Here is a 12,248-nt window from a genome sequence, read left to right as displayed (position 1 = left end):
TCAGTGCACCTTAAAATCAGTGCACCTTAAAATCGTAATACTTTATTGATCATTTTATATATGTCATCATGCCTTATTGCACAATAGCCTTGTTTAAGTGGATATATTTGAAAAGCATAATAGAAGAGGAGACACACCAGAAGCACGGTTCCCTCAGGACAGACGCAGCCATAGATGGGCTCTGCACAGGACCCCTTGTCCAGACTAGAGCAGGTCTTCAGACAAGATCGAGGGGAGAAGACCAGAGAGCCTGGACACTCTTTAACCTCAGGACAGATATGCTCGGTACAGTTCAGCACACCATGTCCACACACACTACATTCAGAAAAACACAAAAATGAAGTAGCTTTAATGGATTAGCATATTGAAACTTATCTAATATTGTTAAATCTATACAGGGCATGTAGTAAACTCTGCATGGAATGAATATAAATATAGCCTTTTATCTAATTTTATTTTATTGCAACCTGACATTATTACACAGGAATCTCCATTAACACACATGTACACACATGACTAGCCTTTAAAGAAAGAAAGAAGGAAAGAAAGCTATTATTGGAACTCTTAATGGGCTACTTTTTATTTAGATTTGATTTAGATTTGAATATATATATATATATATATATATATATATATATATATATATATATATATATATATATATATATATATATATATATATATATATACACACACATTAGTCTTACTATCCATGGAAGGATTTCGCAATGACATAATTAATAATGCATTAATTAATAATTAAACATAACATCAGTAACCAAGTCCCTACTGTAGGTCCCTACCAAAATGCTCCCACACACTTGCATGTCTTTCCTAGCACTTATGTCTAATTGTGTTCCATGTAACAAGATAAAAAAGCTGCAATGAAGTCAACCTATCCCGATGAGAAATGTAGCAGGCTATAGAGTGACTTCATCAGAGCTCTCCTACCTCAGGAACTCTCAGGAGTCACCAAAAATAGTGAGTGATTTTATCCACTTCATAAAAAAAGCAGTTTGCTAAGGAATGTTATTCGTTTTCTAGTATCAAAAGGCCAAACATGATAAGGATTATAGATAACAGAGCCAGGTAAAGGTTTAACCCACTACACAACAATCTTTCAATTATTAGCCAAACGATAGATGCAAAGAATGCAATCAAACTGGACAAGGATTCACATCTTAAACTATTGACACAATATACAACTTTATACCAGACACTGACGATCATATCTTTAGTATGCTTTTCAATATGTAATTGAAGGTTATGAAAGGATTTGTCTACATTCATAGGGAATGTGTAATACTTCATGAACATAAAAATGAAATGTGATGAAATATGGTGTATGCTGAGTCATTGTGTCTGTTATCAAGGATTAGATAAAACGTTACCTTTAGATGGTAATAAAAACTTATCATCAACATTTTATCACAGAGAAACTAGGACTACTTTTAGCCTACATTTCACTTTTTCTCTCCACTTTAGTGTGATACGTGGTGAGACCCAACAGCTCATTCTGTTCCAACAATCTAATGATTTAACATGTGTCCAGATCCCTTGATTAAGGGGCCCCTTAATTATTCCTCCTAACAGCACCCCTGAGATGATACACTACACTTTACATCTGGAGTTGTGGTTTTTGGCTCAAATTGTGGTTTTTGGCTCACTATTGATAGTGTACTAAAATTATGCAATACGTAATTAATAATGATAGACTGAGGCAACTGCTTATATCACAGCATGTACTTTAGGAGCAGCGTAAACATCTGCCTGTAGTGTGTGGACGTGAGCGTGGGCATGAAAGGCTAGACCATGAATGAACACAAATGTTTAACGAAACACTTTGTGTGTGTGTGGATGTTTTTTCTTCAAGAAGTTTACATATACATTAGGGAATACATTTAAACTCAGCTTTTCACAATTCCTGACATTTAATTGTTGAAAACATTTCATGTCTTTGGTTAGTTGGATCACTACTTTTATTTTAGGAATGTGAAATATAAGAATAATATCAGAAAGTGTTAGCTTGTTTTCCTCACATTGCCAGTGCATCATAAAGTTGACATAAAGTTTGTTAGTATTTGGTAGCAATGGCTTTAAATTGATTAACAGTGGTCAAATGTCTTGTCTAGCCTTTTACAAGATTCTCACAGTAAGCTACCAGAACTGACTTATTCCTCTAGACAGAACTTGTGTAACTGTACCAGGTACACCATTAGCCCTGCTTGCTTGCACACATATTTAGTGGAATGCTTGGAGTCATCGTATATTTGGAACACCCAATTGCAACAAGCATTAACTTCCTGGTTGATGTATTGGGATGTTGCTTCAATTTATCTACAGTACAACATTTTCCTTCCTTATGATGCCAACTCCATTTGGTCTTTAAGGACAACAACCTCCTCAGTCAGACTGTATATTTTCACACTTCCAGTGTCACCCATATGAGGATGGGTTTCCTTTTGAGTCTGGTTCCTCTCAAGGTTTCTTCCCTTACCATCCAAGGGAGTTTTTCCTTGCTTCAGTCGCCTCAGTCACCCTAGGCTTGCTCATAAGGGATAAATACAAATACATTTAAATATATATAATATTAATCTTGAATTTTTGTATTATATTTATATTATTATTTATATTAAACTTTTGTTTTATGTTGATGTACTGTAAAGCTGTTTTGAGAAAATGCCAATTGTTAAAAGTGCTATACAAATAAATTTGAATTTGCTTTGAATTTTAACTTGTGGATTGCTACAGTTTTTCTAAGTTCTTTTTTATTTTAGCATGTCAAGCGAAGAGGCACTGAGTTTAAAGGTAGGCCATAAAATACAACCACAGGTATGTATATAATTAAATCCAATTATATGGAATTTTATGGAATTGTTTAAATGAACAATTAACAGTTTACGTAAACATCTGACCCACTGGAATTGAGATATAGTTAAAAGTGGAACAATCCCTAAACAATTATGAACAATTACTCAAAGTTAAAAAGGTAGCTATATGAAATCTGGTTGAAAATGAGTTATAATAACTTTAAAACAATTGTTTATAAAATTCAGGCTTCAACTGCTTTTATTTTGTTAGTCATACTGTGTACAAGGCTCCAGTTGCACTAGGGTCCTGGTTCATTTCAAAACATGTTTTAGCAATAAATATATAAATAAATAAAAATAAAATAAATAAAAGTATATGAGAAAATTGACACTTAAGGTAATTTTTATATTGGACCAGGGTCAGTCTTTAGCAGCCCATAAAAAGGGGAACATAGGATGAGTCACTGATGATTCATTTGTTGGTCAGAAAGGATGGAGAACACAAATGATTAATAATTAGTTTTTTTAGAGTTTTTAGGCGATTTGTCAGAAAGTTTAAGAATTTCCATCGAGTGGAACTGAAGGTCCCAAACCTATTCCAGCACTTGTTTTCCTAAAGCAAGCTCCATGAAGACATGGCATACTAAGGCTGGTGTGGAAGTGTGCCAAAGCAGAAGAGCCCTGACCTCAACTCCATTGAATACATTTAAGTTTAGGATTATATACAAATAAAGAAACAGGTGTGAAAATATCGAATATTTTTCCCTAGCTTGCTTGGATTGTTTGCTTTGTTCCACATCTATGACTAACTGCTTCCTAATCAAACTCCACCAGAGATGGTAAAAATATTCTGTTCTTATGAAATCCTCTATTTTTCCCATACCAGGTATTGCAGTTGATCTGCACAGAGCTTCCGGGCTGATGGACAACTCCAGCGTGAACACACGGACACATGCTGACTGGCACACACTGGCCCTGGTCATCTTGTGCCAGACCTGCAGGACACTGGCAGCCTGGTACACAGTTCTGAGCACCTGAGTCCATTTGGCAGCTCCAGTTTTGCTGCAGGTCCGTACATGAACCTCCACATGGTTGGCCACACTCTTGATACACCTGACCCCCAGAACACTGCATTGCTGTGTGGAGATAGAGACACAATTAGAAAATAGATATACTTATAGTTTTTTTGTAATAACGAAAAACAAGTAGTTAATTTAATAATATTTTATAATAATTGTTTTATATACCATTTTCATTTGGAGTATTGTACTGTTTTGCATTTTCAGGATTACAGCATTAGCTTTCACTGTATTTTTAAAAGATTTAGTCAGTCTTTTGGAAGACAAATTCTGTCAAAGGCTGTTTTAATTTTTTTTTTGTTTTTTTTTTTCAAATCCAAACTCACATTCCACATTCTGGATCTATCAGATAAATAAACCCCAAAAAACCTGCTAACATACAATTAACCGTTTTGATCTGAAGATTGTGTTCAACGTTCATACTCAGAAAAAATGCAATAAAATATAATAAAATTTAAAAAAAAAGCTAGGTGATGCTGGTGTAAACTCTTACGACAAAAGGTGTGATTCCTCCAGCTCACTTGCACCCCCTCCTGCGCACAATGTTGAGCATAGGCAGTAAGGACAGTACACTGACACTGCATGTGCGGGGTGCAGCTACATGCCTCGCTCAGACACTGTCGCATGTACGGCCCACGCTCGACCACTTCATGACAGCTCTGAGAGAGAAATGGGAATCTTAATGTCAGCGATTTTGGCTGGGGCTAGTTATAGCTAGCTGGATAACTCAGAACTGAAACAAATAATTGGTCCTTCAAAATTTTCTCCAAAGCCACATCTTAGATTCACATACACACAACTTTCAAAGCTGGTTTGGGTGGCAAAACTTTAAATTAACAGCTAACATGATAGATAAGCAAAAGTCTTAAATAGATGAGCTCTGACTGGTTAAATGTTTGGGATAATATGCATGTTTTTCTGTTTACAGAACCTGGCCCACCAGTTTTACCAAACTTCTCTTAAGAGTGGCTCATAGTGTATATAGGCATATGTTTTCTACCTGTATGTAAATCTAAACTCTATCATTTGTGAAAAATCCATTCAGTTTCTAATATTTCCATGCTCCACAATAATTATTCTCAGTCTGTGGAAATCAAGTGCATATCCACTACTACAACTCTGAAAACGAGTGGGAAGCTGGTGAACCGGACTCCAGAACCGAGTCATAAATCTATGTTTACCTGAAACACAGGACCGTTGATGACATCACAGACACTCTCTGCATACTCTCTGTGCTGGGTGTAGGTGTTACAGGGGTCTGAGGTCACTCCTGATGGCAAATTGCATGATCCAAGAATAAACTTTGTGGCAAAGGAGGCCACACTGTTCTCAATGTCCCCCTCTGGTGTGGTGAAGTCATCTTGTTGAGTCCATGTCAGAGTTCCACACAGGCCTCTCACCTGTTGTAGTGTACACACAAATAGAGCTGGAGACCTAAGTTATAATCCAATAATACTTATAAAGGGAAAGGTGTGTTGCATAATCTTAAATGAATTTTATAAAGATTAAGCACATTTCTTGCAGCTAGGACATGCATAAAACGTAATATAGAGATGAAATGCTAAATTACTATCATGAAATTGTGTGTGTATGTGTGTGTGTGTGTGTGTGTGTGTGTGTGTGTGTGTGTGTGTGTGTGTGTGTGTGTGTGTGTGTGTGTGTGTGTGTGTGTGTGTGTGTGTAGCATTTAGGCTATCTATCACACTTTTAATTTGCAAGGGGTTAGGACTTTTAGGTCAGGAGCTGCTTCAAGCTGAAATCACATAAGAAAATCATCTAAAGTCTCCAACTTTAGAATCATGTGTAACTGAGACACTCCTCAGTTTTATGTGTACATAACTCACTTGCTACTGACTGAATAGTGTTTAAATCTAAAGTAACATCTCAGGTCTGAATCCCATGCGTATTTACCATATTAAATCCGCAAATGAACTACTGTATGTATGTGAGCCTCAGTCTGGTTGTCCTACTGCAATAAACAAAAGCCCCGAAAACTCTCTAATATCAGCTGACATATAAGTTACAGTTGCTGTAGCATTAAACTATTGAACATAACTATCAATAATCTAGTCATACTTTCTATATACTTTATATAGGTCATAACTGTAGTGGATAAACAAGTATATATATTCTGTATATTCTAGCACATTACTGCTTTTCAATTGTGTGTTGAAACATCAAATATATCAATTTTCACTTTTTGGGCAAAAAAATAACCAAGCCCTTCTAGGATGTAACTGTTCTCATGAACAGACTGCTTTGTTTATTTGGACACCTGTTACTAAGTACTGTGTTCATTCTAAAACTCGAGTAAAATGACTTACTTTAGTGTATCAGAAACTCATTGGAGGAGGGCCAAATGTTCAGTACAGTAGGTCATGAAAGCAGGAACTGAAATCTGCTGCCTACTGTATTGTTTTGCTTGCATTTCACTCCTTTATTGTAGCAAAAGAATGTTCTGGGCTCACTAACCATAACAACATAACTAAAAACAGGCTTGGATATTTATCCAAGAGTACACAGAAGAGGAAATGACCATGATCCTTATATTAAGAGTTACTGATTGATGATTCAGGTGCAGCATCAGTGCAAAGACATGGCTGAGTAACTTTTCGAATAGAAGGCAGAAATAATGACATTATGTACCTTATAAGCAAAGCCTGGCTGCAAAGTGATGAGGATCAGAGGGCCTTCAGTGTACCACAACAGCTGAGCTCCAAACACGTGGATTATGAGGAAGCTTGAAGATGGTTTCCGCACAACCAAATCAGCTGTTAACACTGGCAAAGCCTCGGGCTGTCCATTTAGCATCACAGATCCTGAGCGAGCAGTAGAAAAAGCATGAAAAACGTAAGAGAGAGATACAGAAATATACAGTAAGGTCCATATATACTGTATTTTGACACAGGCACGATTTTCATACTTTTGGCTAAGTATGCCACCTGAATAAAATGAAAATGAAAAAAAAAACAAGATGCATTTGAAGAGCAAACGTTCAGCTTTAATTCAAGGAGTTGAACAAAAATATCAAGTAAAAGGTTCAGGAACTGCAACCGACCCCCTATTTTCAGGGGTTCAAATATAATTGGTCAAATGAATATAATCATAAATAAAATGTTCATTTTTAACATTTTTCATTTGAAAATCCTTTGCCAGCAATGAGTGCCTGAAGTCTGGAGCCCATTGACATCACCAGAGACTGGGTTCCCACCTTTCTGATGCTTTGCCAGGCCTTAACTGTAGCTGTCTTCAGGCGATGTTTGTTTGTGGGCCTTTAGTTTTGCCTTCAGCAAGTGAAATGCATGTTCAATCGGGCTGAGATCAGGTGATTGACTCGGCCATTGCAGGATATTCCATTTCTTTTCCTTAAAAAACTCCTGGGTTGCTTTTGCAGTGTGTTTTGGATCATTGTCCATCTGTACTATAAAATGCCATCCAATCAACTTTGCTGCATTTGGCTTAATCTGGGTAGACAGTATATTCCTATACACTTCAGAATTCATCCGGCTGCTTTTGTCTTCTGTCACATCATTAATAAACACCAGTGACCCAGTGCCACTGGAAGCCATGCATGCCCATGCCATTACACTGCCTCCACTATTTTTTTACAGATGATGTTTGCTTTGGATCATGAGCTGTTCCAAGCCTTCTCCATACTTTTCTCCTCCTGGCATTCTCGTAAAGGTTGATCTTATTTCCATCCGTCCAAAGAATGCTTTTCCAGAACTGATCAGGCTTTTTAAGATGTTTTTTGGCAAAGCCTAATTTGTCAGCCTCTGTATTTGCTCTCGTGAACTCTTGATTGTAGAGTTTGACAATGACACGCCTACCTCCTGGAGAGTGTCCTTCACTTGGCTGGATGTTGTGAATGGGTTTTGCTTTACCATGGAGAGGATCCTGCGATCATCTACTACTGTTGTCTTCCGTGGACGGACAGGCATTTTTATGTTGCTGAGCTCACCATTGCATTCTTTTTTCTCAGAATGTACCAAACTGTTGATCTGGCCACTCCTAATGTTCCTGCTATCTCTCTGATGGATTTGTTTTGTTTTTGAAGCCTAATGATGGCCTGTTTGACTTGCATGGAGAGCTCCTTTGAACGAATGATGTAGGTTCACAGCAACAGATTCCAAGTGCAAATACCACACTTATAATAAACTCCAGACCTTTTACCTGCTTAACTGATGAAGAAATAATGAAAGACTAGCCTACACCTGTCCTTGAAACAGCTTGTGATTCAATTGTCCAATTACTTTTGGTCCCTCGAAAAAGTGGGGTGGCTACTCTCAAAAGATGTAATTCCTAAACCCTTTCTCCAATTTGGATTTAAATACCCTCAAATTAAACCTGCACGAGAGACTGCAGGACTATAGTGGGTTCAGTCCACTATTCCTATACTATAGCCTGAATATTTTTCGGTAAATACCTAAAAAAACAAAAATTGTACCTGTGTTCAAATATATATGGACCTAACTTATAATATATAATTAACCTGATAAGTCAATGATTAAATGGACTACATTTGTACAAAGACTGAAGTAAGTGTATATGAAGAAGAGTCAAAAATTTAATGGACAGATGGATTGATGGATGGATGGATGGATGGATGGATGGATGGATGGATGGATGGATGGATGGATGGATGGATGGTTTGGTGTATGGTTTAATAGATAAAGTGGTAAATACAGTAGATGGATGCTTAGAGAGGCTTATGAATGGGCAGAGCTTAATGATGGCTGGCTGGCTAGCTGGCTGAATGGTTGGCTGGATGGATGGATGGATGGATGGATGGATGGATGGATGGATGGATGGATGGATGGATGGATGGATGGATGGATGGATGGATGGATGGATGGATTGATTGATGGATGGGAGAATGTTTAAAGGATAATCTGAAATAAATATAAACTGAGATGTATGGATAAATAAATAGCAGAATAGTACATGGATAAATGGTTAAGCTGCTTGCCTGTGCTAGTGAGGGTCACTGTGGTATGGAGGGCAGTGATGGTTGTCTCCCACGGGCAGCGCATGCCATCTCCCTTTACACAATCCCCGTCTTTAATGGTCACAGCAAGCTTCTTGTCCACAAAATCCTATACAAACAGCAGAACAGATATGTTGATCTCCACGAGCCAGATATGCATGTTTACTGGTTCAAAACCTTTAAACCTTTGATCTTCTATTTCTTATTAACCCAGCCTCTGATATTGCACTTCATCTGATACATGTGTACAATGCACCCCATAAAAACTCAGAGAAGAAGCCATAAAGAAGATTTAATCAGCAGTGAAAATGCATCTTACCTCAATGGCTGTGAGCTGACAGTCACCAGTCTGGAGGTTATACCTCTTTTTATCAAATGTAGTGATTTGTAATGCCCCAATTATACTACACTGGGCTGCACACCTTTCTGCAGAACACTGCCAATGGCCTGCCTGGCACATGCTATAAAAGAGAAATAGAGAGGGAAAGAAAATATAATTAATTCACAGACGTATTGTTTACACACTGACCCACCAATTCATCTACTCAACAAATTAACAATTGAATAAATAACTGTATGGTTCTTATCACTTGGCCCCTTTTGGACCTTAAATGGTGTAAATGTTAAACAAATCTTATCAGGATGCAATAAAGATATAAGATGTTTGAGCAACCAGATCGAATAAGGTGGCATTTGTCTTTTACAATAAATCTTTTTAAATTTTGCCATCATTGAATCAATTTTTTTTTTTTTGGATTTGTGATCCCTGTACTCAATAAATGGTAAAAATATTAGCTAACGAAACTGTTCAGCACAGCTTGTGTAGAGCCAACAACCTGTCTCTGAATGTTGGAAAAACATCAAAACAAATGTTTGTCGCTTCAGAAGATCACATAGTGACCACTCTCTGCTGAATATTGACAGATCCTCTATTAAGATCGTCTAAAGCCCCAAAATCCTTGGTGTTCACCTGGCAGAGAACCTCACCTGGTCACTCAACACCAGCTCCATCAGCTTCTCAACCGCTTTCTGTGGAGTCTCAGAAAAGCCCATCTCCCACCCACATCCAAACTACATTTTACTAAGGGACAATCGAGAGCATCCTGAGCAGATAAATCACTGCCTGGTTTGGTAATTGCACAGCCTTGGATCACAAGACCCTACAGCAAATAATGAGGAGTATCATTGGAGACCAATGGAGTATCTCTTCCTTCTATCACAGAAATGTATATCACACGTTGCATACAAAAACCCAACAGCATTGTGGGTGACCCCACACAAGCCTCACACACACTTTTCACCCTCCAGCCCTCACCCTCTGGGAAAAGGTACCAAAGCATTTGGGCCCTCACAACCTGTCTGTGTAAGAGTTTCTTTCCGCAAGCCGTCAGACTCTACAATACCCATAACTAGACTGAAATGAACTAAAAACACACACATACAATCATATTTAACATACATCTATGTTTACAGCGACACTCATATAAACAGTGTTTACACAATGCTTTGCACACTTAATTCAATGCTTAATAATTGCTGCCATTAATAACTGCTGTTATTATATGTTTACAATGTTTACATATGTTTACAAGAATTATTCTCTTAATAATATAATCTTATTCTTTACATCATCTTATTTGCACAATATTCAGTCACAGGCCACACATCTTATTCTCTGTCTGTATTGTCTCTTGTCTTGCACTGTTTGCAAGACAGTTGCACACTTTGTACTTTATGTGGATAGGACAACTTATGTTTCAGTCCTTAGATTTTTGTTGTTCTATGTAGCTCTGTGTTGTTTTTTGTAGCACCATGGTCCTGGAGAAACAGTGTTTCATTGCACTGTGTACTATGTCAGCTATATATGGTTAAATTGACAATAAAAGCTTTTTGACTGGACTTGATTTGCTCTTCCTTGAGCACAATAATCACACTGATTGCTGTTGAAATTCAACCTAAAACAGGTGTCACTAGTATTGCCTGTGTACCTACCAGGTGTTACACTTGTGTTTTATAATGTCTCCTTCGTGATATGTGCGTCGTCTATGGAAGCAGGGGCAGTATTCATGCCGTAAGCATTGGCCCTCGTGCAGATAGAGCCCAGGAGGACACTCACATCCCCCAACACACTCCTCCCGACACTGGCCTGATGCTGGTGGGGAAGCCGAGGAGCAGCTGGGGGGACAGGAAGAGATGCAGTCTGAAAAAAGCTGACCCCCAGGACACGCTCGCTCTGCATGACACATGAAAGGCACAGAGGGACCAAAAAAAGAGCAAGCGGAAGGAAGAAAGACCAAAAATATATATTTAGGTAACAACAAAGAAATCTGCCTAAGTCATTAAAACTGAACCAGAATACATAGTTTCTATGGCATAATCAAAGTGCAATCTAATTTATGGGCAATGATTAGTGGTGCTATTGTCATGTTTTATCAAGCTATTTTATTAATACTTGCTGTTTTTTATCTCTTAAAGCTCCTATTTATTTATGTATAGAACACTGATTGCATTGTCAGGAAATAATGAACTATATTCATTTTGTAGATTTGTTGGATTTTCTGTAAAAGAAATGAGTGTCGTACCGCAGAGACCAGGACCCCTCCAGCTGAGGATGACATGTTGTTGTGCACATTCACGGGCATAGCTGGCAAGTGTATCGCACACAGCTGCCTCTCTTTCATTAGTCCTCAAACTGCAGTACACATATAAACAGGTGTCTACATAGGGCCCTGGGTCCACCTGGAGCACAGATAAAGGGTTTTATTATTATTTTTCTGTAGTACAATGTGCAGAATTTAAATGTGGAAAAGTCTGTTAAGCATTCTAACAGTTCTCTCACTCGATGATGGCATTGGGAAAAGGGACTGTCCTTGAGCTGATGACATGTAAATTCGGCAGCTCTACGCAAGCTGATGTCACCCATAATGTCACAGCTGTGGCCCAGCTCCGCTGCATCACTACAGTCCTGGAGATGTTAAGAATATTGAAAACTTAAAATTTTGGCTTTGTTATGCATATTCTCAGAATATAGTTTAGTGCAAGGGAACACTGGTCTTGTCCACAATGAACTGCGTTGGATGCAAGTTTTCATTTCAGATAAATAAGATCCGCTAGTTGTTTGAATCACAAAATAAATCGAAATCAGGTTTGCCTTATGCTTCATTGCAATGAAGACCTGCAGCCAGACTATTTCATTGTAGATGAGACTGGTGTCACATACTGTAGTTTAGTGCATATTGAAAGGCTTTGGCAGTATACTAGAACCTCTATCTTTTGGCTTGGAACACGCCATGAATTTCCAAAGCTGGCAGCATACTGCAATACACTCCCACTCCTACTGGTGAAGTCATCTGTATCAATACACCAAACAAA

The 12,248-nt window shown here is 38.0% G+C and overlaps 1 protein-coding gene across 2 annotated transcripts in view; it reads right to left on the bottom strand.

Annotated features, from left to right (window-relative positions):
• Nucleotides 1-12,248, bottom strand: part of sspo (SCO-spondin) — an 82,936-nt gene that overhangs the window by 62,450 nt on the left and 8,238 nt on the right. The window contains exons 9-19 of one of the 2 annotated variants that reach the window (XM_027149281.2): nucleotides 12,141-12,226; nucleotides 11,716-11,841; nucleotides 11,459-11,615; nucleotides 10,869-11,109; nucleotides 9,196-9,337; nucleotides 8,859-8,985; nucleotides 6,536-6,708; nucleotides 5,071-5,289; nucleotides 4,383-4,548; nucleotides 3,694-3,946; nucleotides 138-315 (exon numbers count right to left, since the gene is read on the bottom strand). In XM_027149281.2, the coding sequence (XP_027005082.2) occupies nucleotides 138-315; nucleotides 3,694-3,946; nucleotides 4,383-4,548; nucleotides 5,071-5,289; nucleotides 6,536-6,708; nucleotides 8,859-8,985; nucleotides 9,196-9,337; nucleotides 10,869-11,109; nucleotides 11,459-11,615; nucleotides 11,716-11,841; nucleotides 12,141-12,226 (1,868 nt within the window). Of the gene's footprint in view, nucleotides 1-137; nucleotides 316-3,693; nucleotides 3,947-4,382; nucleotides 4,549-5,070; nucleotides 5,290-6,535; nucleotides 6,712-8,858; nucleotides 8,986-9,195; nucleotides 9,338-10,868; nucleotides 11,110-11,458; nucleotides 11,616-11,715; nucleotides 11,842-12,140; nucleotides 12,227-12,248 lie in introns of those variants that run through there. The other variant, XM_047811316.1, reaches the window with a different exon arrangement.

Source organism: Tachysurus fulvidraco, chromosome 3 (genome assembly GCF_022655615.1).
Source record: "Tachysurus fulvidraco isolate hzauxx_2018 chromosome 3, HZAU_PFXX_2.0, whole genome shotgun sequence".
In the NCBI taxonomy this organism is placed as follows: domain Eukaryota; kingdom Metazoa; phylum Chordata; class Actinopteri; order Siluriformes; family Bagridae; genus Tachysurus; species Tachysurus fulvidraco.
The sequence above is the reverse complement of the archived record's forward strand: the minus strand, read 5'-3'. Positions and strand labels throughout refer to the sequence as shown.